Source organism: Myxine glutinosa, chromosome 11 (genome assembly GCF_964187855.1).
Source record: "Myxine glutinosa chromosome 11, kmMyxGlut1.1, whole genome shotgun sequence".
Lineage (NCBI taxonomy): Eukaryota > Metazoa > Chordata > Myxini > Myxiniformes > Myxinidae > Myxine > Myxine glutinosa.
This window is the reverse complement of record NC_136271.1, coordinates 89,886,916-89,914,689: the sequence shown is the minus strand read 5'-3', so window position 1 is coordinate 89,914,689 and position 27,774 is coordinate 89,886,916. Positions and strand designations below refer to the sequence as shown.

General features: G+C 44.6%; 1 protein-coding gene across 2 annotated transcripts in view; it reads left to right on the top strand.

The window, feature by feature from the left end:
- LOC137437107 (synapsin-3) overlaps positions 1–27,774 on the top strand; it is a 179,179-nt gene that overhangs the window by 35,979 nt on the left and 115,426 nt on the right. For both annotated transcript variants that reach the window (XM_068131497.2, XM_068131498.2), the window contains exons 3-4: positions 21,465–21,911; positions 23,047–23,233. In XM_068131497.2, the coding sequence (XP_067987598.2) occupies positions 21,659–21,911; positions 23,047–23,233 (440 nt within the window). In that variant the 5' untranslated portion in view covers positions 21,465–21,658. The remainder of the gene's footprint in view (positions 1–21,464; positions 21,912–23,046; positions 23,234–27,774) is intronic.

Below are 27,774 nucleotides of genomic sequence, written 5' to 3'. Positions count from 1 at the left end.
AGGTTATGGATGGGGGAAGATAAGAGATGGTGGTGAACAGCTGTTTTAAAGACCTGGAGGGAGGAGAGGGATTGAAGGGAGTGTGGGAGTTTGTTCCACAGGCGGGAGAAAAGGGGAATGAAAGAGTGAAGGTGAGCAGAGAGCCGAGATTTCGGCAGTTTAACCATCAGAGGGTTGCTGGCAGATCTTGTGCGACCTGTAGGAATATTTGGGGGACAGAGCACAGAGAGAGCTGGGGGAGCAAGGCCGGAGAGGAGTCGGTAGAAGACAGAAAGACCACCTACCTGCCTGCGGTGAGTGAGTGAAAGGGCCTCAGAGATAGCTTCATCGCGGGAGATTCCAATGATTTTGAAAGCTTTGGATTCAACAGCGTGAAGCCGAGCCAGGTGTGAGGCAGGAGCACCAGCCCATAGGGGAGAACAGTATTCCATTGAGCTGCGGATGAAAGCCTTGTAAGTGGTGAGGAGCTCAGGTGTGCCGAGGAAGGACTTCGCACGACGGAGGATGCCCAGTCGGCGACTGGCTTTGGAGGCCAGCTTGGAAATGTGGTTTTCCCAAGAAAGATCATGGCAGATAGTGAGACCCAAAAGCTTGAGTGACAGAACTTCTTGGAGAGGATTGTTGAGAAAGTAGATGGGAGGGTTGTCCAGTCGATCTTTTCGGAGAGACATAGTAAGAGAGTGAGATTTGGCAGGATTGAAAGACATGTTCCACTTGTTTGACCAGTCTGTGATTTTGTCCAGGTCTTCAGAGAGTGAGGAGGCTGCAGACTGCCGATCTGAGGGAAGAGGAATGGAGCGGCAGAGAGTGGAGTCATCAGCAAAGAGATAGAGAGGATTTTCCAGAGAGTCAGAGAGATCATTGATAAAGACCAGAAAAAGCACAGGGCCCAGCACACTTCCTTGCGGAACTCCAGCCTGAACAGGAAGGGGAGATGAGAGAAATCCATTCAGGGCCACACGTTGACTACGACCAGAGAGGAAGTCCGCAAGCCATGCATGGAGATTTCCATGGATACCATAGGAGGAGAGTTTGGTGAGCAGAGCTGGGTGCCAGACCGTATCAAAGGCCCTTGATATGTCAAGGGAGACAGCTCTGATTTCCTGTTTGGCATTGAGGACCTCCATCCATTGTTGAGACAGCAGAAGCAGCATGTCCAGAGTAAAGTGACCTGGTCTGAAACCAAATTGATGATCAGAGATCAAGCCATTGGAGAAGAGGAAAGATTTCATATCCAAAGCAATGATGGATTCCATGACTTTGCTGATAATTGGGAGCAGGCTGATTGGTCTGTAGTTGCAAGGATCTGTTTTTGCACCTTTTTTGTGTAAAGCGGTAATGTTAGCTGATTTCCAGGATGCTGGCAGATGACCTTGAGCAAAAGATAGGGTGAAAAGAACAGAGAGAGGGTGAGATAGAGCGGCAGAGCAGGATTTTAAGACCCGTGGGCTGATGCCGTCTGGTCCAGTTGCAGAATCAGAGTCGAGGTTTGACAAAAACTCCTCCACCTTGTCAGGAGAGAAGGACACAGAGTCCAGGAGCAGTTGGGTTCGACTGGGAAAGGTGGGAACAGAGAGAGATGGGTTTGGGACTAAGGATTTCGAGGCGAACACAGAGTTGAGGCATTCGGCTTTGTCACGTGCGATGTCAACTGTGTGGCCATTTGAGGTAAGGGAGGGGATGGAGGGGGAACAAACACCAGAAACGGATTTGACCAGACGCCACCAGGATTTGGAGGAAGGAGACAGGTTTGAGAGTTCATTCTTGAGTGAGGAGAGATAGTGCTTCCTGGCACTCCTGAGGGTAGACACACACTTGTTCCGAGCTTGGTGGAAGGAACTGAGATTTCCTTCAGTTGGATTAGCCTTCCAAGAGGCAAAGGCAAGTTGTTTCAGGGCAACTGCCTCACCACAAGATTCAGTGTACCATGGACGGGAGGAAGGGTAAGACAATTGAAGGCGAGATGGGATAAATCTGTGCATGAGAGAGATCAGTTTGCTTTGGAAGAATTCCCAGGAAGAATTGATGTCAGAGGCAGTGGAGATGGGAGACCAATCCAGACGATTGATGGCTGCTTGAAGACCGTCCCAGTCGGCCTGAGTGAAATGCCAGACTCGTCGCCGCTGAGGAGGCTCTCTGAGAATGGCCAGAGATATGTCCACTTTGACAAGCACATGATCAGAAGAACCGATTGGAGCAGAAGAAGAGCAGCAGACATTAGCAGGGAAGTTTGTCATAACCAAGTCTAGAAGAGAAGATACTCCATTGGCTGAGATCCGGGTCGGGAAATTGACAGATTGTGTCAATCCCAGTGAGTCACAGAAGTCCTTTGCTGAGGTGCCATGACTAGTGAGAGAGGAACCCACACCCAACCAGGTGGCATGATGACAGTTGAAGTCACCACATATGAGGAAGAGAGAGTTGGGATGAGTGGATAGAAGTTGGTCCATGTTGTCAGACATTGAAATGTAGATGGAGTCATCACTGTTTGGGGGACGGTACAGAACACATATGAACAAAAGGTGGGAGCGGAGAGGAAGCCGTAACCAGAGGTACTCCTGCGGGTGAGGAGGAAAGAGAGCAGTGCAAGGAGAGTGAGGAAGAGAGTTTTTGACAAAGATAGCCACCCCACCACCAGGCCGAGGCTCAGGTCTATCATACCGGAGGAGGGAGTAACCAGGAAGAGATATTAAGGAATCAGAGACATCTTGAAGGAGGAAAGTCTCTGTTAAGCAGATCAAGTCTGGATTGTCAGAAGCAACCTGTATGGAGAGATCAGTCAGGTTTGAGCGAAGGCCCCGGATGTTTGAGGTCCATACCGTTAATGAAGAGAGAGGGGGAGCATCGGGTACAGGACAGGGGAGGGGAGGAGTAGGGTAAGATGAAGGATGAGAGGGGGAGGTAGGGAGAGCAGTTGATAGTGTTTCAGATGTTGCAGAAGAGTTCCAAGAAAGGGAAGGATGAGGAGGATGAAAGGTTTGCTGGTGAAGGGATGCGGCACAGTGAGGGGTTGTTTGAGGGGGGGGCAGAGGAAAGTAGAAGGTTTGGGGGGGTGGAGGTATGAGATAGAAGGGAGACGAAGTGGGGAGGAGGCAGCTTGGAGGAGGAGGGGGGAGGAGAGAGAATTGGAGAGGAATGGTATGGGGGGAGAATTGAATGGGAGGGATTGGGGGGGAGTTTTGAAGGGGAGGAGTGAGGGGGGAGTTTAGGAGGGGAGGGGCAAGGGGGGAGTTTTGGAGGGAAGGGGAAAGGGGGGAGATCAGGAGTGGAGGGGCAAGGGGGGGGATTAGGAGGGGAGGGGCAAAGGGGAAGTTTAGGAGGGGAAGGGCAAGGAGGGAGTTCAGGAGTGGAGGGGCAAGGGGGGAGTTTAAGAGTGGAGGGGCAAGGGGGAAGTTTCGGAGTGTATGTGCAAGGGGGGGGATTTGGATGGGAGGGGCAAGAGGGGAGTTTAGAAAGTGGATGATTAATGAAAGACGAACATTGATAACAAATTGGGTTTGTTGTGATTTTCAAGTTAGCAATCCGGTTCAGGATGATGGAGGAGGGATGGAATGAATGTGAATTTAGACCATGTAGTGAGGGAGACGTATAAGATATTGAATTTCTTTTTTTTGAAGTGGAATGAGTTGGAGAGGAAATTGAGAAAAGCCTTTTAAATAGGAAGAAAAACAGCGTGTTGTAATATACCACTGAATAAAAAACAGAAGGGGAAAGGTTAAACATATTTAAAAATATTTAAACAGAACTATGAACAATCTTATATGCACAAAAATACCAACGGGGGGAGAGCCGAGAGGGACCACCACGAGTCACGTGAACAGGGCAAACGGTGGATGGCAAGGAGATAATGGGGGTGGGGCGAACAGCACACCTGGACAGAAAATACAGGATGAGACAACAGTACACGTGGAGAAAATAAAATAAATGTTTTTGGTTTTTTTTTTTTTTTTTTTTTGGGGGGGGGGGGGGGGGTGGGGATTTAGAACGTTAGACAGTATTATGTTCGGGGTAGAAGGGAAAAAACCAAGAGCCAAGCAAAACACACTTAAGTTAACAAAACACCGACGGGGGTACAACTACAGTACAAGGCCACACACGAGGAGCAGAACACGATTAATTAAATACGAGTTACAGGAAATTCAAACCAAGACTAACTATAATCAAACAATATCACATGGACGATAAAATAACGAATTGAAATTTGACAATCTATCTGGGGAAATGGGGGAGAAACACGTGGTCGAAGAACGAACGACCGAATAAGAAAGAATAAACGAATGAGCACAGAGAAGGTAATGTCTTTTTTTTTTGTTTTTTTGAGTTGAGATTTACATAAGGAAGTAGGCTTTGGGGTGGAAAGACTGCGAAAACAGAGAACGAAAGTTATTGGATCACAAACGACAGGCGCTGAGAGAAAAACAAAGCCTCAAGGTTGTACAGTGTACACTGTACAGGGCCTCGAGACGACACGAATTAACGCGATTTTCAATACAGGTATGAAAGATTTGCACCGAAAATCTTTGACGGGACAATATACGTACATACACCATAAAAGAAATACAGTTATAACGAAAATACAAATTGGAACAATGACTTAACTTCGATTTCGATGGAGAGCGTGGAGACCTGCGGAAAAACGAACCGTCGCCAGCAAGACCGGAAACGGAAGTCAACTTTTACCCTTTAGAATACTTTAGAATACCCTTTAGAATACTTTAGATTTACCCTATAGAATACTTTATAATTACCCTTTATAATACTTTAGAATTACCCTTTAGAATACTTTAGAATTACCCTTTATAATTACCCTTTAGAATATTTTAGAATTACCCTTTATAATTACCCTTTAGAATCACCCTTTATAATTACCCTTCATAATTACCCTTCAGAATACCTTAGAATTACCCTATATAATTACCCTTTAGAAGACTTTGGAATTACCCTTTAGAATACTTTATAATTACCCTTTATAATTACCCTTTAGAATACTTTAGAATTACCCTTTATAATTACCCTTTAGAATAATTTAGAATTACCCTTTATAATTACCCTTTAGAATACTTTAGAATTACCCTTTATAATTACCCTTTAGAATCACCCTTTATAATTACCCTTTATAATTACCCTTTAGAATACTTTAGAATTACCCTTTATAATTACCCTTTGGAATACTTGAGAATTTCCCTTTATAATTACCCTTTAGAATCACCCTTTATAATTACCCTTTAGAATACTTTAGAATTACCCTTTCAAATTATTTAGAATCACCCTTTATAATTACCCTTTAGAATACTTTAGAATCACCCTTTATAATTACCCTTTATAATTACCCTTTAGAATACTTTAGAATCACCTTTTATAATTACCCTTTAGAATACTTTAGAATTACCCTTTAGAATACTATAGAATTAACCTTTATAATTACTCTTTGGGATTTTTTTATTTTTTTTGTATACAAGATCGAGGCTCGTGAAAGAGCGAACATTAATCACACAGAAAGACAAACAGACACATAAAACAAATAACATCGGGAGCGGTAGACAAGATGGGGAGAGAGGGGGAAGGACACAAACACAACATTTGAGAGCAGGGACCGAGAGACATGGAGACATCGAGAGATCTGTGGGAGGGAGAAGGCTTTGGGGGGAGGCATGTGAAGGGGGGGAGGGGGGGTGGGAGAGGTATAAACATATGGACACTGCCAGGATTTCCAGGAAAGAAGTTGGAATTTCAAACAAGGTGGATCTGGGGTGATTTAGTGGGGGTAGAAAAGATCAAGGTTTTGGATGGGGGAAGATAAGAGATGGTGGTGAACAGCTGTTTTAAAGACCTGGAGGGAGGAGAGGGATTGAAGGGAGTGTGGGAGTTTGTTCCAGAGGCGGGAGAAAAGAGGAATGAAAGAGTGAAGGTGAGCAGAGAGCCGAGATTTCGGCAGTTTAACCATCAGAGGGTTGTTGGCAGATCTTGTGCGACCTGTAGGAATATTTGGGGGACAGAGCACAGAGAGAGCTGGGGGAGCAAGGCCGGAGAGGAGTCGGTAGAAGACAGAAAGACCACCTACCTGCCTGCGGTGAGTGAGTGAAAGGCCCTCAGAGATAGCTTCATCGCGGGAGATTCCAATGATTTTGAAAGCTTTGGATTCAACAGCGTGAAGCCGAGCCAGGTGTGAGGCAGGAGCACCAGCCCATAGGGGAGAACAGTATTCCATTGAGCTGCGGATGAAAGCCTTGTATGTGGTGAGGAGCTCAGATGTGCCGAGGAAGGACTTCGCACGACGGAGGATGCCCAGTCGGCGACTGGCTTTGGAGGCCAGCTTGGAAATGTGGTTTTCCCAAGAAAGATCATGGCAGATAGTGAGACCCAAAAGCTTGAGCGACAGAACTTCTTGGAGAGGATTGTTGAGAAAGTAGATGGGAAGGTTGTCCAGTTGATCTTTTCGGAGAGACATAGTAAGAGAGTGAGATTTGTCAGGATTGAAAGACATGTTTCACTTGTTTGACCAGTCTGTGATTTTGTCCAGGTCTTCAGAGAGTGAGGAGGCTGCAGACTGCCGATCTGAGGGAAGAGGAATGAAGCGGCAGAGAGTGGAGTCATCAGCAAAGAGATAGAGAGGATTTTCCAGAGAGTCGGAGAGATCATTGATAAAGACCAGAAAAAGCACAGGGCCCAGCACACTTCCTTGGGGATCTCCAGCCTGAACAGGAAGGGGAGATGAGAGAAATCCATTCAGGGCCACACGTTGACTACGACCAGAGAGGAAGTCCGCAAGCCATGCATGGAGATTTCCATGGATACCATAGGAGGAGAGTTTGGTGAGCAGAGCTGGGTGCCAGACCGTATCAAAGGCCCGTGAAATGTCAAGGGAGACAGCTCTGATTTCCTGTTTGTCATTGAGGACCTCCATCCATTGTTGAGACAGCAGAAGCAGCATGTCCAGATGGAGTGACCTGGTCTGAAACCAAATTGATGATCAGAGATCAAGCCATTGGAGAAGAGGAAAGATTTCATATCCGAAGCAATGATGGATTCCATGACTTTGCTGATAATTGGGAGTAGGCTGATTGGTCTGTAGTTGCAAGGATCTGTTTTTGCACCTTTTTTGTGTAAAGCGGTAATGTTAGCTGATTTCCAGGATGCTGGCAGATGACCTTGAGCAAAAGATAGGGTGAAAAGAAAAGAGAGAGGGTGAGATAGAGCGGCAGAGCAGGATTTTAGGACCCGTGGGCTGATGCCGTCTGGTCCAGTTGCAGAATCAGAGTCGAGGTTTGACAAAAACTCCTCCACCTTGTCAGGAGAGAAGGACACAGAGTCCAGGAGCAGTTGGGTTCGACTGGGAAAGGTGGGAACAGAGAGAGATGGGTTTGGGACTAAGGATTTTGAGGCGAACACAGAGTTGAGGCATTCGGCTTTGTCACGTGCGATGTCAACTGTGTGGCCATTTGAGGTAAGGGAGGGGATGGAGGGGGAACAAACACCAGAAACGGATTTGACCAGACGCCACCAGGATTTGGAGGAAGGAGACAGGTTTGAGAGTTCATTCTTGAGTGAGGAGAGATAGTGCTTCCTGGCACTCCTGAGGGTAGACACACACTTGTTCCGAGCTTGGTGGAAGGAACTGAGATTGCCTTCAGTTGGATTAGCCTTCCAAGAGGCAAAGGCAAGTTGTTTCAGGGCAACTGCCTCACCACAAGATTCAGTGTACCATGGACGGGAGGAAGGGTAAGACAACTGAAGGCGAGATGGGATAAATCTGTGCATGAGAGAGATCAGTTTGCTTTGGAAGAATTCCCAGGAAGAATTGATGTCAGAGGCAGTGGAGATGGGAGACCAATCCAGACGATTGATGGCTGCTTGAAGACCGTCCCAGTCGGCCTGAGTGAAATGCCAGACTCGTCGACGCTGAGGAGGCTCTCTGAGAATGGCCAGAGAGATGTCCACTTTGACAAGCACATGATCAGAAGAACCGATTGGAGCAGAAGAAGAGCAGCAGACATTAGCAGGGAAGTTTGTCATAACCAAGTCTAGAAGAGAAGATACTCCATTGGCTGAGATCCGGGTCGGGAAATTGACAGATTGTGTCAATCCCAGTGAGTCACAGAAGTCCTTTGCTGAGGTGCCATGACTGGTGAGAGAGGAACCCACACCCAACCAGGTGGCATGATGACAGTTGAAGTCACCACATATGAGGAAGAGAGAGTTGGGATGAGTGGATAGAAGTTGGTCCATGTTGTCAGACAGTGAAATGTAGATGGAGTCATCACTGTTTGGGGGACGGTACAGAACACATATGAACAAAAGGTGGGAGCGGAGAGGAAGCCGTAACCAGAGGTACTCCTGCAGGTGAGGAGGAAAGAGGGCAGTGCAAGGAGAGTGAGGAAGAGAGTTTTTGACAAAGATAGAGTTTTGACAAAGATAGCCACCCCACCATCAGTGAGGAAGAGAGTTTTTGACAAAGATAGCCACCCCACCACCAGGCCGAGGCTCAGGTCTATCATACCGGAGGAGGGAGTAACCAGGAAGAGATATTAAGGAATCAGAGACATCTTGAAGGAGGAAAGTCTCTGTTAAGCAGATCAAGTCTGGATTGTCAGAAGCAACCTGTATGGAGAGATCAGTCAGGTTTGAGCGAAGGCCCCGGATGTTTGAGGTCCATACCGTTAATGAAGAGAGAGGGGGAGCATCGGGTACAGGACAGGGGAGGGGAGGAGTAGGGTAAGATGAAGGATGAGAGGGGGAGGTAGGGAGAACAGTTGATAGTGTGTCAGAGATTACGGAAGAGTTCCAAGAAAGGGAAGGATGAGGAGGATGAAAGGTTTGGTGGTGAAGGGATGAGGCACAGTGAGGGGTTGTTTGAGGGGGGGCAGAGGAAAGTAGAAGGTTTGGGGGGGTGGAGGTATGAGATAGAAGGGAGACGAAGTGGGGAGGAGGCAGCTTGGAGGAGGAGGGGGGAGGAGGGAGAATTGGAGAGGAATGGTATGGGGAGAGAATTGAATGGGAGGGATTGGGGGGGAGTTTTGAAGGGGAGGAGTGAGGGGGGAGTTTAGGAGGGGAGGGGCAAGGGGCGAGTTTTGGAGGGAAGGGGCAAGGGGGAAGTTTAGAAGTGGAGGGGCAAGGGGGGAGTTTAGGAGTGTAGGGGCAAGGGGGGGATTTGGAGGGGAGGGGCAAGGGTGGGGATTAGGAGGGGAGGGGCAAGGGGGGAGTTTAGGAGGGGAAGGGCAAGGGGGGAGTTCAGGAGTGGAGGGGCAAGGGGGGAGTTTAAGAGTGGAGGGGCAAGGGGGGAGTTTAGGAGTGTAGGTGCAAGGGGGGGGATTTGGATGGGAGGGGCAAGAGGGGAGTTTAGAAAGTGGATGATTAATGAAAGACGAACATTGATAACAAATTGGGTTTGTTGTGATTTTCAAGTTAGCATTCCGATTCAGAACGATGGAGGAGGGATGGAATGAATGTGAATTTAGACCATGTAGTGAGGGAGACGTATAAGATATTGAATTTCTTTTTTTTGAAGTGGAATGAGTTGGAGAGGAAATTGAGAAAAGCCTTTTAAATAGGAAGAAAAACAGCGTGTTGTAATATACCACTGAATAAAACACAGAAGGGGAAAGGTTAAACATATTTAAATAATATTTAAACAGAAACGTGAACAATCTTATATGCACAAAAATACCAACGGGGGGAGAGCCGAGAGGGACCACCATGAGTCACGTGAACAGGGAAAACGGTGGATGGCAAGGAGATAATGGGGGTGGGGCGAACAGCACACCTGGACAGAAAATACAGGATGAGACAACAGTACACGTGGAGAAAATAAAATAAATGTTTTTGTTTTTTTGTTTTTTTTGGGGGGGGGGGGGGGTGGGGATTTAGAACGTTACACCCTTTATTATTTAAATCACCCTTTATTATTACCCTTTTTTTGGGGGGGGGGTGGGGATTTAGAACGAATACTTTAGAATCTCCCTTTATAATTACCCTTTAGAATACTATATAATTACCCTTTAGAATACTTTAGAATCACCCTTTATTATTACCCTTTAGAATACTTCAGAATTACTCTTTAGAATACTTTAGAATCACCCTTTAGAATTACCCTTTAGAATTACCCTTTAGAATAGTTTAGAATTACCCTTTATAATTACCCTTTAGAATAGTTTGGAATTACCCTTTATAATTACCCTTTAGAATCAGCCTTTATAATTACCCTTTAGAATACTTTAGAATTACACTTTATAATTACCCTTTCGAATTACTCTTTAGAATCACCCTTTATAATTACCCTTTAGAATTACCCTTTAGAATTACCCTTTATAATTACCCTTTCGAATACTTTGGAATTACCCTTTATAATTACCCTTTAGAATCAGCCTTTATAATTACCCTTTAGAATACTTTAGAATTACCCTTTATAATTACCCTTTATAATTACCCTTTACAATCAGCCTTTATAATTACCCTTTAGAATACTTTAGAATCACCTTTTATAATTACCCTTTAGAATTACCCTTTAGAATACTTTAGAATTACCCTTTATAATTACCCTTTATAATTGCCCTTTAGAATACTTTTGAATTACCCTTTGGAATACTTCAGAATTACCCTTTATAATTACCCTTTAGAATACTTTAGAATCACCCTTTAGAATCACCCTTTATAATTACCCTTTAGAATACTTTAGAATTACCCTTTATAATTACCTTTTATAATTTCCCTTCAGAATTACCCTTTAACATTACCCTTTATAATTACCCTTTAGAATACTTTAGAATTTCCCTTTATAATTACCCTTTATAATACTTTAGAATTACCCTTTATAATTACCCTTTAGAATACCAGAGAATGACCCTTTCTAATTACCCTTTGGAATACTTTAGAATTACCCTTTATAATTACCCTTTATAATTACCCTTTACAATCAGCCTTTATAATTACCCTTTAGAATACTTTAGAATCACCTTTTATAATTACCCTTTAGAATTACCCTTTAGAATACTTTAGAATTACCCTTTATAATTACCCTTTATAATTGCCCTTTACAATACTTTTGAATTACCCTTTGGAATACTTCAGAATTACCCTTTATAATTACCCTTTAGAATACTTTAGAATTACCCTTTATAATTACCCTTTAGAATACCAGAGAATGACCCTTTCTAATTACCCTTTGGAATACTTTAGAATTTCCCTTTATAATTACCCTTTAGAATACTTTAGAATCACCCTTTAGAATCACCCTTTATAATTACCCTTTAGAATACTTTAGAATTACCCTTTATAATTACCTTTTATAATTTCCCTTCAGAATTACCCTTTAACATTACCCTTTATAATTACCCTTTAGAATACTTTAGAATCACCCTTTAGAATCACCCTTTATAATTACCCTTTAGAATACTTTAGAATTACCCTTTATAATTACCTTTTATAATTTCCCTTCAGAATTACCCTTTATAATTACCCTTTAGAATACCAGAGAATGACCCTTTCTAATTACCCTTTAGAATACTTTAGAATTACCCTTTATAATTACCTTTTATAATTTCCCTTCAGAATTACCCTTTAACATTACCCTTTATAATTACCCTTTAGAATACTTTCGAATTACCCTTTAGAATACTTTAGAATCACCCTTTATAATTACCCTTTAGAATTACTCTTTAGAATACTTTAGAATACTTTTGAATTACCCTTTATAATTGCCCTTTAGAATACTTTAGAATTACCCTTTGGAATACTTTAGAATTACCCTTTAGAATACTTTATAATTACCCTTTATAATTACCCTTTGGAATTACCCTTCAGAATTACCCTTTAAAATCACCCTTTGGAATACTTTAGAATCACCCTTTATAATTACCTTTTTTAATTACCCTTCAGAATTACCCTTTAGAATTACCCTTTGGAACCCTCTGGAATTACACTTTGGAACACTTTAGAATTAAATAGGGTGGGGTAGAAAGTTTATTTTTCGTTATGTTTTTTACGGAGGATGAAAGGAAGGACTTAACCAAATATTGAAGCGGCTTTATCGCTTTAAAATGATCTCACTCCTTTCTGCGCATGCGCAATCAGGACAAATTCAGAGCCAATGTCGGCCTACTGCTGAACTAGAGGTTCGTTTTCAGATTCATGTTCAAAACATAGGGGCAATAACCCTGGTGCATCACTTGTGCCAAATTTGGTCGCAATCGCATCACCGGTTTCGGAGAAGAGGTTCCAAGTGTTTATGGTCTGACTGACGGACTGACGGATTGACTGATGGACGGATGGACGGACGGATGGACAGACTGACTGATGGACTGACTGATGGACTGACTGATGGACTGACTGATGGACTGACTGATGGACAGACGGATGAACTGACTGACTGACGGACTGACTGATGGACAGACGGACTGACTGATGGACTGACTGATGGACGGACTGATGGACTGACGGACGGGCGGACTGACTGACTGACGGACTGACGGACTGACGGACTGACTGACTGACGGACTGACGGATGAATGGATGGACGGACTGACAGACTGACAGACTGACGGATGGACAACGTGCCATCGCATAAGCTCCCCTGAACTTCGTCCCAGGTGAGCTAAAAATAACATTCATTTGAAATTAAGTACATTGTTTCCTTTATCATAAACTGACGTTTGTGGACAGCCAGACAGCCAGACAGACAAAGTGAAGCGATTGCTTGACCTCACTTATATGCGTGGCGTGTGTGGGCTATTTAACTTGTGTGATGTGGCACGTAAAAATAACATGTGTGATAAATAAATGTATTGGTGGTCAGGTATGGCATGACGCCAAACTGTCTTTTACGGAATCCTCGTGTCTGGTCCAAAATGGCCTCAAACGTGGCGCAAACGAGCTTATTAACGAGCAATGGTGGTTTTCAGTGTGAGGATAAAATATGGACATGTAGGTGGGCCACTTCCTGTTTGTGTTTGCTGTCGTACTATTCTCAGTAATGTAATGGAGATGTACGTGTAGAAAATACATCGCAATACACTTGGGATTCACTTGGGATACATCTTGGGATACATCTTGGGATACTTGGGATACAAATACACTTGGGATACATCGCAATACTTATTTGCTCATGATGAAGACCACATGGTCTTGAGATTTAATTGGTGGTCTGGAGATAATATTTGGGGATGATATCGAGAAATATGATTGGCACACAGGATATAATATATTCCACTCCACGATCCAAATGCATTGGCTCCAGGATTTAATGAAAGCTGCTTTTTGGGAGGAAAAAAAAAGATACATTTCTACTCACTCAGTTCACAAAAAGGTTTGAAGTTGCAGTTGTAGTGGTAGTTGGCCGTGCGAGTAGTAGTAGGCCCGCAGTGCTAGTCCAGCTCACAATTCTGCGACACCTGCCGCATTCACGATCAGTCGCCCGCGCCAGCAAGCTGATCACCTGTGTGGGTGGAATTGCTGTGCAGGCGGAATATTAGTGCAGCAGAGTCGGTAATGCCCGAGCTAATACGGCTCACACGCTCCATGCTTTCCTTGAATGTCCATCCAATTCTCAAGGCTGCATGAGTGCTCCATGTTTCTTCTTTAATATAGGCCTCAAGTGCAGCGGGTTGCTCTTACCGTGGCGCACACGGACTTACCCTGCGCCCTGCGCACACGAAGCAAAAAGGGCAGTTGAGCAACATATTCACTTTGTCTGTTTGTCTGTCCACCTCTTGATCGAGGAACAACAGAATTTAAATTAAATTTTATATTTTGAACACGAATTGGAACATGAATCGGAAAACAAACCTGTAGTTTACCGTGCATTGGCTTTGAATTTGGTCCAACCGCACATGCGCAAACATGAGTGAGATGATTCTTTTAATCTGTCCGTCCACCTGGCAGTCAAAATAAATTGAAAATCATTCCAAACAAGAAACTGACTGTTTTTAGTGAAGTCATAAAGGACACAAACAATAGACACGAAGAACTAATGGGATGTGTTAAATAAGGTGTTGAAGAAGACGCTGCATCAACAGCGGTAAACTTCCGAATTTTTTTCTACAACCTTTAAAATATTTATTTACTAAAATTTAATTACGTACTTGAACACCGTATAACACAAATCTCCCTTTGAACTCTTTCAAACCCCTTCCATTTATTGGTAATTGGACAAAATATTATGGCATTTTACATCATCATAAAAAACACTATTAGAGGACATTTTCCCCCGCAGGGCAGGGGTTGGCCTTTTTTGGGCATCCTGGTCCCCTTTTTGAAGCGATGTTTTATGGCCGGATGCCCTTCCTGCCACCAACCCTGTTAGTCGCCTCTTGCGACACACAGGGAATTACCAGTGAACTGGTACTCAATTTGCCGACCTCGGAAGAATGACAGGCTGAGTCAACCCCCCTGGTGTTAATTCAGCGATCGACTGGGATTCGAACCCAGGATCCTAGGACCCCAAGCCGGTACCCTAACTGCTAAGCCAACACCAGGCTTATTTTACATCATCATGACCAATCAAATTTGCTGCTTGTAGACCCCGCCCACATGCTTGTTTCTCAAGGCTGCATGGCGAGAGCTGGTCTATGAATTCTCTAGTTAAATACTGTACTTGGGAGGAGGAATTGGCATGGATGATGTTTTCATTTTGATGGACCCCACTGCTGCTTGACAGGAATCATTGCTAAGTAACACTGTGGGCCAAATTTACGAAAGGTGTTTAGCGAGCGTCTTGTGAACACACGCATAACCCTTAAACGCTGACAATGACATCTTTGGAAACGCACAGAGGAAAACGTACATCTAAACAGCAATTTACGAAGGGATATAACAGGTGTTTTTTTGTGCGTCTAAACAACCGATTAGCCTGTGCAACTCCGCCCGTATCTCCAACATCCAATTGAAATGAGGCACTTGCATGGAATCTCAGCACCACTGACAAGTGTTGGAGGGTATTCAGCATATTGCTCCTCATTGTAGGTCAATCCAGGTCATCTTGCACTAGATTCAACAGCCAAAAAAATAATGCCTTAGATATCCATCCATCCATCCTTTGAGATTATCCATCCTTCCTTCCACTCCTTGATTCTTCCTTCCACTCATCCATCCCTCCTTCCACTCATTGATCCCTCCTTCCACTCATCCATCCCTACTCCCACTCATTGATCCCTCTTTTGACTCATACATCCCTCCTTCCAGTCATCCATCCCTCCTTCCACGCATTTATACTTCTTTCCACTCATCCAACCTTCCTTTCACTTTCCTTCCACTCATCCATCCCTCCTTCCATTCATCCATCCCTCCTTCCACTCGTCCATCCCTCCTTCCACTCGTCCATCGCTCCTTCCACTCGCCCATCGTTCCTTCCACTCGCCCATCGCTCCTTCCACTCGCCCATCGTTCCTTCCACTCGCCCATCGTTCCTTCCACTCGCCCATCGCTCCTTCCACTCGTCCATTCCTCCTTCCACTCACCCATCGTTCCTTCCACTCGCCCATCGCTCCTTCCACTCGCCCATCGTTCCTTCCACTCGCCCATCGCTCCTTCCACTCGCCCATCCCTCCTTCCACTCGTCCATCCCTCCTTCCACTCGCCCATCGTTCCTTCCACTCGCCCATCGCTCCTTCCACTCGCCCATCGTTCCTTCCACTCGCCCATCGCTCCTTCCACTCGCCCATCCCTCCTTCCACTCGTCCATCCCTCCTTCCACTCGCCCATCGTTCCTTCCACTCGCCCATCGCTCCTTCCACTCGCCCGTCGTTCCTTCCACTCGCCCATCGCTCCTTCCTTCCACTTGCCCATCCCTCCTTCCACTCGCCCATCGGCCCATCGCTCCTTCCACTCGCCCATCCCTCCTTCCACTCGCCCATCGTTCCTTCCACTCGCCCATCCCTCCTTCCACTCGCCCATCGTTCCTTCCACTCGCCCATCGCTCCTTCCACTCGCCCATCGCTCCTTCCACTCGCCCATCGCTCCTTCCACTCGCCCATCCCTCCTTCCACTCGCCCATCGCTCCTTCCACTCGCCCATCCCTCCTTCCACTCGCCCATCGCTCCTTCCACTCGCCCATCGCTCCTTCCACTCGACCATCGCTCCTTCCACTCGACCATCGCTCCTTCCACTCGCCCATCCCTCCTTCCTTCCACTCGACCATCGCTCCTTCCTTCCACTCGACCATCCCTCCTTCCACTCGACCATCCCTCCTTCCACTCGACCATCCCTCCTTCCACTCGACCATCCCTCCTTCACAAGAGTGTTCACGAAAATCCTGAATTTAATTTGAACCCTTATGGTGATTATTACACATTACAGCGTAGCCCAGAGAGAAATGTCGTCTGGAACAGCATTTGTCTGTCTGTCCGGTGTATGTATGTATGTCCATCAAAAACATCCACGAATCATAGCTGAGGATCTGGTCACATGACAGGGGGACAGCTGATCCTCCACTCAGTAGATCCAATTCCAGATACGCCATTGTTGGACTATCAGTGTTGTTTTTACGTCTTATTATGGTGGAACAAAGGTATATTGTTATGTATGTATGTGCAGTGCATTCAGAAAGTATTCAGACCCCTTCACTTTTTTCACATTTTGTTATGTTGCAGCCTTATGCTGAAATCGTTTAAATTCATATTCATATTCATATTCATATTCATATTTTCCCTCATCAATCCACACTCAATACCCCAGAATGACAAAGAGAAAACAGGTTTTAGAAAGTTTTGCAAATTTATTAAAAAGAAAAAACTGAAATATCACATTGACATAAGTATTCAGACCCTTTGCTATGACCCTTGAAATTGAGCTCAGGTGCGTCGCATTTCTCTTGATCATCTTTGAGATGATTCCACACCTTGATTGGAGTCCACCTGTGGTAAATTCAATTGATTGGACATGATTTGGAAAGGCACACACCTGTCTATATAAGGTCTCACAGCTGACATTGCATATCAGAGCAAAAACCAAGCCATGAGGTCGAAGGAACTGCCTGCAGAGCTCAGAGACAGGATTGTGTCGAGGCACAGATCTGGGGAAGCTACAAAAAAATCTCTGCTGCATTGAAGGTTCCCAAGAGCACAGTGGCCTCCATAATTATTAAATGGAAGAAGTTTGGAACAACCAGGACTCTTCCTAGAGCTGGCCGCCCGGCCAAACTGGGCAATCGGGAGAGAAGGGCCTTGGTAAGAGAGGTGACCAAGAACCCGATGGTCATTCTGGCTGAGCTCCAGAGATCCTGTGTGGAGATGGGAGAAACTTCCAGAAGGACAACCATCACTGCAACACTCCACCGATCTGGGCTTTATGGCAGAGTGGCCTGACGGAAGCCTCTCCTCGGTGAAAGACACATGAAAGCCAGACTTGGAGTTTGCAAAAAAGCACCTAAAGGACTCTCAGACTGTGAGGAACAAGATTCTGTGGTCTGATGAAACCAAGATTGAACTGTTTGGCTTCTGTATTTGGCTCCCCACCATCGCCCCCCTCATCACCACCCAAACCTTTCCTCCTCCATAATCCCCCACACCCCTACAAGCCCCGATCCACCATCATCACCAATAACCCATGCCCACGATTCCTCCCCTTCCCTCACTCCTGGAGAAAGCAGCCATGGTCGAAGATGCCTATGCCTCTGCAGCAACGTGTGGTGAGGCACACAAAGCGCACCGATCCACACTAGTTCAACTAATAAAGAAAACGGTATAAATACCTGGTATATAAACAAATCTTGATTAATCAGATAAAACCGTATGCTGGGACTCATGGCTCACCCTGTACATCCCATATTCCACCCATTACATGCAGCGTACCTACTCGAATGGCACACAATGCGGCAGACTCGATCACAGGCATTCCTTGATGAACGAGTCAATAAAATCTTTACATTCACATACATGCAGACGTGACAGCCGGCTTGGTAACCCTCCTGATAGACAGCAATCTGGTACCCTGTATGAAAAGCCGCAAACCCATCAGTAGCATGGCTTTGTTTCCATGTGCTCACAATTAAAAGATCATAAGGAGGACACCTCACCTGGATGTAAAGGATCACTTGCCACCTTTCCACCTGGGTTGTCGTGTCCTGCCCACCCTCACTACCCTGTACAGAAATCGAAACTAATTTGAATAAAAATTCGGTCAATACTTGTGAGAATTAATGTAAAGAAATCGTTTTATACAAGATAAATGGTCCAAAACATGGAATGCTGTCCATTAATAGCCCAAGCAATCAGTGGTCTGTCAAGTAGCGAATTAATATATTATTCATTGAATGCATAAATTGGACTGAGATTCAAAAATGAATTCCCATGCTGGTGGCATCACTATTGAAGGGTAGCTGTGACATTCGATCGATGTGGTGTCCCCTGTACATCATGATGGAAACATGGAAAGGTTTCCGGTAACGATTGCTGACTCTGGCTCTTCCATGAGTTTCAATCTTGTACGTTATATAACAACAATAACCGCACTGTGCTCACAATGTGAGACATAAAATATATACATTTCGCCTCCTTTGTCCACTCAACACTCTCATCCTTGTTGTTGAAGGTATTGTACAATTCATCTCCGAGGTTCTTCAAGGTTTGGTTGACTATCAATTACAGGTCTGACAGGCAGCTGGGTCTGGTTTCACACCCCCTAAGATATTATGTAACACCCCCCTCCATCCCCCCCCCCCCCCATCTTCCAATCAACACTCGACCCAAACAAAGCCAATGAAAATCTGATGCAAACAAACCCAGGGGTGAAAAATCAGCAGAGGCTTATAGGCCTGATGCCTTAGGCCCAGCAGTAAACCAAAATGGTAGCTATATTATTTTGTCTGGGTGATATGGTGGGTGGAGTCGAGCGACAAATGTAGGTGGGGTCCGGCGGCTGGCTGACCAATGGGTGCACATTTACAAAATCGACCTCTAACAAGAACCGCAACACCAGCAACAACCAGGCAGAGCCCTTGTAGACCTGTGCCGCATCGCAGGTAAAAAAAATTATATATACAGCATGGGATCTTTAACAACTAATCTGGTCAGTGCACTCATGCAATTCCCCACCTGATAAAGACCAGCCTTACAGTTTGCCCCACCTGATAAAGACCAGCCTTACAGTTTGCCCCACCTGAGAAAAGCCAGCCTTACAGTTTACCCCACCTGAGAATGACCAGCCTTACAGTTTGCCCCTACCTGAGAAAGACCAGCCTTACAGTTTGCCCCACCTGAGAAAGACCAGCCTTACAGTTTGCCCCACCTGAGAAAGACCAGCCTTACAGTTTGCCCCACCTGAGAAACACCAGCCTTAGTTTACCCCACCTGAGAAAGACCAGTCTTACCGTTTGCCCCACCTGAGAAAGAACAGCCTTACAGTTTACCCCACCTGAGAAAGACCAGCCTTACAGTTTGCCCCACCTGAGAAAGACCAGCCTTACCGTTTGCCCCACCTGAGAAAGACCAGCCTTACAGTTTGCCCCACCTGAGAAAGACCAGCCTTACAGTTTGCCCCACCTGAGAAACAGCTCAGACATTGAACTTGGGACTCGACAGCTCAAAAGCCCGTACTCACTATGTTACCTCTGAGCTATCCTGTTAGGCCAGAATATCATGGACCTCAACATCTGAATAATCCAGCTTGATGGTGCACGAGGTTTGATCATCCATTCGTGAGATTCCATATTTCCATTGAATTTCCCTCCTCGGCCTAGCGTAGCTTCTATGTTTGAGCACAATTTGATGTTCTCTATTCACATCACATGATAACCCTATCTCTTGCTTGCTGGTATGAGCATGCCAGCAGTGTGGGTGAAATAAAGCCGCAAGGATAATGTGGGACTGATAACATATCAGGAATGCCAGGTGCAACAATAAAAGAAGCGGAAGAAGATTGACAGACGACCAAGCTGCCCAAAACCCAGCTGATGATATTTGACTCCATCGCAGTTTGAGGTTGTAGATTTGCAAAATGGATTCCATGATAACGAGCAGCAAAAGAAAATGAGTTAGTCTCTCAAAACAGCAGGACCTCCAAGATAGCAATGCCTATGGAGTCAGCTTGGAGACTTTAGCAAATGATACAACATTTTATTTTATTCGCTACATTGGGCAATGTTTTTTGTTGTTGTTGTTGTTGGAAAAAGAGTCTAAGCTCATGGAAGAGCTGGAACACTCAACGGATCAGGGTGTTACGACCTGGCCCTTTGCGTGAAGGTTATCCATGGAAATGGACATATGGTATCCATGGAAATGGTATCCATGGAAATCTCCACGCATGGCAGGTGGACTTCCTCTCTGGTCGTAGTCAACGTGTGGCCCTGAATGGGTTTCTCTCATCTCCCCTTCCTGTTCAGGCTGGAGTTCCCCAAGACAGTGTTCTGGGCCCTGTGCTTTTTCTGGTCTTCATCAATGATCTCTCCGCCTCTGGAAAATCCTCTCTATCTCTTTGCTGATGACTCCACTCTCTGCCGCTCCATTCCTCATCCCTCAGATCGGCAGTCTGCAGCCTCCTCACTCTCTGTAGACCTGGACAAAATCACAGACTGGGCAAACAAGTGGAACATGTCTTTCAATCCTGACAAATCTCACACTCTTACGATGTCTCTCCGAAAAGACCGACTGGACAACCCTCCCATCCACTTTCTGAATAATCCTCTCCAAGAAGTTCTGTCACTCAAACTTTTGGGTCTCACGATCTGCCATGATCTTTCCTGGGAAAACCACATTTCCAAGCTGGCCTCCAAAGCCAGTCGCCGACTGGGCATCCTCCGTCGTGCGAAGTCCTTCCTTGGCACACCTGAGCTCCTCACCACATACAAGGCTTTCATTCGCAGCTCAATGGAATACTGCTCTCCCCTCTGGGCTGGTGCTCCTGCCTCACACCTAGCTCGGCTTCACGCTGTTGAAACCAAAGCATTCAGAATCATTGGAATCTCCCGCGATGAAGCTAACTCCGAGGGCCTTTCACTATCTCACGCAGGCAGGTTGGTGGTCCTTATTTTGTTAACTGTTTTGCTTTGTTGAAACAGGAAACTTGGGTCGAGTGTTGGACCACCAACCTGCCCCCCCCCCCCCCCCCCCCCCAGCGAATAGCGGGGTCCCACTGTATTATCATTTCATCGTACTTATCAAATCAAGGCATGAGTTGAGGACTAAATACACGGAGCAAGGAAAGTTCCAATAGTATCATGTAACTACCCACAATGAGTGATTGAACATGACAGCATAATGTATTTATTTTTGGAATATCAAATCATGAGTACAATTCATTTCGATTTCACTCGCCTGACTCAATTCAACAGCAGCGGATAATTGATTTCGATTACTTCTCCATTGGAAAAAACTAAGGCCTTTTAATGAAACTGTTTTTTCTGAACAGGTAAATCAATCTTAAGATTAGTCGGCCTTTAAAAGTGTCTCATATATCATATGTGATGTATCGGCTTGGCTTGGAAACTGGACCAGATACTGTTGGAAAGATGACAATTGGATGCCCTTTTTCTTTTGTTACAGGTCGAACAATTAAACTTGTGGGAAGCAAGCTCAATCCCATTTAGACAAGCAGCTTCACCAAGGAATTCTAGTCCAATTGTGCTTGCAAACACGAAACATAATTGCACATTCATCTTTGGAACACCGTTGAAGCAAAGGAAGATCTGACCAATTATATTTCAGTTCGTAAGTCTGTGTACAAACCAAACCCCACGATGAATTTCCTACGACGGCGCCTCTCAGACAGTAACTTCATGGCAAATCTGCCCAATGGGTACATGATGGATTTGCAGCGACCAGACAATTCCCAGCAACCGCCCACATCAACCTCATCTCAGGCCCAGAGTGGTGGTTCTCGGGGAGGAAGCGGAGGTTCCTCTCCGACACCAATACAAGGCACGGGCCCTCAGACTTCTCCTCTAGCAGAGCACCGGAGACCCCAACCAACAGCGCAAACCCCTACCGGTGGTAAGTTGTTGTAAGCAAACCAGTACATTTGATTGGTTGATGGCTAGCCTTGGTGGATAATATTATTTTTTGTTAGAGCTCAGTCCATTAATTATCTGAAGGTTCAACCTCTCACTATAATTTAACATGTTTTACATCAAAGGGAATTATAAACTATACTACTTTTGACTTTAAATTAGCCTATTGTTGTTGTTCTCCTCCTCTTCCCTTTATAAGGACTGTGGTTCAATGGCAACAAACTCCTGCAAGACCCTCACCACAATACTCCTCCACTTACCTCTGTCCTCAGCCAACTCTCTCCACTCTCCAACCACCTCCACCTTACTGATATCTCTCCACACAGAATCCTTCCATCTCAACCATGGTCTACCTCTTTTCCTCCTCCCTTGTTCCCTCAACCTATCCGCTCTCTTGGCCATTCTCTCTTTCCACCATCCATACCAAATGTCCAGCCCATCTAAGCCGGCATTTCACCAATCTCTCCATCAAGCTCATCTGCACACCAATCTCCTCTGTCAGTTCATCCATCCTTGTATCCAACGTCGTCACTCCCGCAATCCTCCTGACCCAGTTGCTCTCCAAAACCTGCAGCCTCTGATGTTGTCTGATAGGGCAGCGTTACGCACATCAGAACTTTTCCTTTCAATCTCCTTGAAATCTTTCTGACTGCCATGACTCCCTCCACCCTACTCCACACATTCTCACCCACCTGAATCCTCCTCCGCTGCTCTGCCTCTGACTTACCATTCCCGGTCACTTTTCCCCCCGGATACTCAAACCTATTTCCCTGTCTGATCTCCTTCCCCTCCAACCTGATATTCATTTATTTTCCCTTCTACCAAACCCACATCACCTCCGTCTTTTCTATGTTCATTTTCATCCCATGTTTCTCAGAAGCCTCCTTCCACTCCTTATCTTTAATAGGAATACAAGTATATGTATAATTAACATTATTTTAGGAAAATGCTGAATATTGACATGAACAAATAAATAATTGCAGAGGCAGACAGACAGGGCTCAGAGATGAAAAATCGATTGAGATCCGTATTTAGGGTCATGAGACACTTGTGCTTATTACTTGGGAATTTTCTCATGAGCTTTGGCGATGCACCACCAATGGATATACTCCCTGTAGGTGGCAGTAGTGGTGGATCAGGCCTTGGTGCCAGTACAGGTGGCTTCTTGAGTTCCCTCTCGAACGCTGTTCGACAGACAACAGCCGCCGCTGCAGGCCTGGTTGAGCAAACTGCCGGAACAGTGAGCGGAAGCTCGAGCCGCAAATTCAAGACCATTTTGGTGATCGACGATCAGCAGACAGACTGGTGAGTTTGCAAACCTAATACATTTGATGTCGATACATTTATGTGGAAATTTTCACCTTAAACATTTGAGAATGATGCGACATTATTTAGAAATGAATAACATATATTGAACATCACTAAAAAACATCCATTACGTTGTTTGTCTACTTTCGTATCCAGCACGTGGCTGCAGGTAGCAAGCATCATTTGCTGGGGGCACGTCTGTGCCATTGATGCAGTTCCCCCTGTAGGTTAGAACAGGAAGTTGTAATTTGGCCAGGATGCTTGCTCATCTACTCTGCATTGAGGAGACTGTGGATCTTTAACATCCACCAACTAATGGCTAATGCTGGCAGACAGGATGCCCTAACATGCTTCCATGGATGGCACACACATTGATGAATCTCCCTCCCTTCGAGACACCAGAATGAATGATGCTTTACAGCTGGGCCGAGATTCAAACCCAAGCTGGTTAGCTCAGAAGGGAATGTGCATAACTCTCGGATATCTTGCCAGCCCAAAATGTAGTGAAAGATATTAGAAGTCATGACAGTAGTTTCGTGGAAACGTTTGAGACATTTGGCTCTTGGCTGAAGCTTAAAGAGCAAAACTGACCGAATGCAACATGGCATGTCATGGCATAAGCCGTTAATTAATTTGGTAATCATAGTGACTTGACTCTTCAGATATCACAGGACAGGAGTTCAAAATGCTTCGACCATTTCTGGGCATACGTCGTGATGTTGGCAAAGACTTATTTTGTCTAAACACATTGATTTTCTGTTCAAATCTTCTGTCTAGTTGAATAATTATGATTCTACTTGTTGCTCACATAGTTGTAAGGAAGGTTACGAAGTGTTGTTGCACCAGAGTCACGCTATTCATCTAAACAAATGGTAACGCTGTCGTACTCCTTTGTTATTTTGAACTATGACCTTTAGTAACCATCTATATACAGACTTGGCATTTAATATGGAATATTTTTTTGGTTGGGGTGAACTTACTTTTCAAGATGTCTTAGAACCAAAAGTTCATTGGAATTATGTTGAAATTATTCTAGATATTGTTAATGTGACCTTTAAAATAAACAAAAACCACATTTGACATTTCGAAACAAATAAATTGATCATTGAAAGTGATGTAAACTGATATTGAACTCAATTCATGGACAGCACTGTGTTAAACTTCTGTACGTTTTCCAGAAGTATCTCTTTATTTTGCACATTAGCCAATTTTTTTTTTAACAAAAACAAAAGTTAAATTACGACTGGGATTACGGACATATATTGTGAAGAACAGTAAAAGAGCTGTTCAGTACTTCGTGTAACCCCCACGAGCATTCAGGAGAGCAAGTACACGTTGAGGCATGCTGTTCACGAGATTTGCCAAGGTTTGGACAGGAATCGCTTGCCATGCAGTGACAATAGCCTGCTGCAATTCACGCACAGAGGTCGGCTGCTGGTCCAAATGGTCGATTTGACGCGTTAATGCTGCCCACAAGTTCTCTATCGGATTCATATCCGGGGACATGGCAGGCCACTCCATATGCTCTACACCACGGTCAGCAAGAAAGTGTTGGATCATGGGAGCACGGTGAGGCCGTGCATTGTCATCTTGGAAGAGAAAGTTTCCTCCAAAGGCTGCACGAGCAAATGGAAGCAATGTTTCTTCCAGAATGGCCCTGTACTTGAACTGGTTCAGGTTTCCATTCAGAACAATCAGGTCAGTTTTGCCCGCTGCATGAAAAGCAGCCCAAACGGTCACCCGACCACCTCCAGCTTGGACTCTTGGCACTATACAATCTTTGTTGTAGGCTTCATGCACTTGTCTGCGCACTCGGACGCGGCCATCTTGACGATAGACCAGAAATCTAGACTCGTCACTGAAGATCACGTGATTCCAGTGTCCTGGCTGCCATTGACGGTGCTCTCTGGCCCACTGCAATCGGCGCTGGCGGTGTTGTCTGGTCAGGCGTGGCTCTCTCAGGGGACGCCTGGCACGATAGCCTACTTGAACCAGTCGTTGGTTGACTAGCCTTCTGGATACAGGCACATTTGTCAGTTGCTGCCACTCAGCCCTAAGCCGATTAGCTGACTTGGTACGGCCATTGCGGACTAACCGGTGCAGCTGGCGATCATCCCTCCTTGTGGTTCTGCGGGGACGTCCTGGCCTCGGTATTGGAATAGGGACACCCCTCTGAGCATTTCGTTTCAGGATCTTTGACACCTGACCTTGAGTGTTGCCATACTGCCGAGCAATAGCACGCTGTTTCATGCCGTAATTTCGTAAAGCCACCACTCCATGACAAACAGCATTGTCGATTTGACGGACCATCTCCAGAGGAAGCGGCAATAACTTTTGGAGACGTGCAGCAGTTGTTTTCCACCAATACAGAATGCAACAACCCTTGTATACCCGACTGTGAAGCCAATCATCAAATGCACCTGTCCATACATTTTGCCACGCCATCTGTGATATAATCCTGTTGTTGACTTCTTGCTGCGACAGACAATCAGTGACATGGTTCTTTTTACAAATAAATCACCAAAGTGTAAAAGAAACTCACCAGATTGATATACTGAGTTAAGAAAGTAAACCCAAGTCAAGAAAAAATATATATTCCATATTAAATGCCAAGTCTGTATAATGGAGGGAAAGTGTGTTGTTTGTATGTACTGTATATGTATGTTGTGTGTTTGTGTGTTGTTTGTATATACTGTATATGTATGTTGTGTGTTGCGTATTTGTGTGTTGTTTGTATGTACTGTATATGTATGTTGTGTGTTGCGTGTTTGTGTGTTGTTTGTATGTACTGTATATGTATGTTGTGTGTTGCGTGTTTGTGTATTGTTTGTATGTACTGTATATGTATGTTGTGGGTTGCGTGTTTGTGTGTTGTTTGTATATACTGTATATGTATGTTGTGTGTTTGTGTGTTGTTTGTATGTACTGTATATGTATGTTGTGTGTTCGTGTGTTGTTTGTATGTACTGTATATGTATGTTGTGTGTTGCATGTTTGTGTGTTGTCTATATGTACTGTATATGTATGTTGCATGTTTGTGTGTTGTATGTATGTACTGTATATGTATGTTGTGTGTTGCATGTTTGTGTGTTGTTTGTATCTACTGTATATGTATGTTGTGTGTTGCGTGTTTGTGTGTTGTTTGTATGTACTGTATATGTATGTTGTGTGTTCGTGTGTTGTTTGTATGTACTGTATATGTATGTTGTGTGTTGCGTGTTTGTGTGTTGTATATATGTACTGTATATGTATGTTGCATGTTTGTGTGTTATATGTATGTCCTGTATATGTATGTTGTGTGTTGCATGTTTGTGTGTTGTTTGTATCTACTGTATATGTATGTTGTGTGTTGTGTGTTGCGTGTTTTTGTGTTGTTTGTATGTGCTGTATATGTATGTTGTGTGTTGCATGTTTGTGTGTTGTTTGTATGTACTGTATATGTATGTTGTGTGTTGTGTGTTTCCTCCACTCCTCCATGAGGATTCACCTAGGTCCTAGGAAGCTGAAACTTTCAGGGATTAGTGAGGGCATTCTTAACATGTGTTTCTTGAAGTTTCATTTGATGTCAAGTTAAGAAAAAAAATTCCACCCGTCTTGGCATTTTCTTTCTTTGGGGATGGGGGGGGGGGGGGTGGAGGGGTGGGGGGGGGGTGGGGATGGGGATGGGGATGCAATTGGAATTACGCAAGCTATACAACCACTATGTATTTATATATGCACATAAACATCACACATGTGTTTGTTTCATGTGCATAACTTGGGTTATTTTTATTTTCGGGAACGATCGAAGCAGCGGTCTGTTGCCTATACACTGCTCAAATAAAGGGATGTGTCAGAAGTACGTCCTGCACGCTGTAGGCCAGGTACTCTACTATGGTATTAATAGTCACAAAGATAATAACATGACTCTTGCCAGTCCTGTTGTGTGCAGGTATTTCTAGTGTTGAAGATGTCTTAAACAACTTATCCACAAAATTATCTCAACACATGATGGGAATTATGACTGCTTACCAACCTGCAAAGAAAATAAAACTGTGAATGATCCCCCCCCCCCCTCCCTCCCTTCTACCACCCCTTGCCATATTTATTTATTGTTGATATAATTCATTTGGAAGCATCTTACTTGTTTAATTAATTTCCACTTTAAATCTCCCCAGAATTGACATCAGGCAGGTTGTGTGTACTCCTTTGTGTGTGTTGTGGGAACACCATCTCCATATATTCCTCTGTCAATCAATAAATGACTGATACAACGCTTTTCATTTAAAAGTGAAATCTCACATGTTACAAAGAACGAACAAGTTGATGTATAAAAGTAAAAAACATGAAAAGGCAACAGTAAAAAGCCAGGAATTTGGGAAAGATTTTAAAATGGTAATATTGATCGTGGTTTGGGAATTTTAAAAGGTAAAGGAATTCTATGGTTGAGGATCATGTCACCAATAATTCCAAATCACCAAAGATCTTCATTCTATAGGGGGAGCTATATTATAGAGATCGATATCTATATTGTTCTTTATAACGTCTGAAATGTGGAC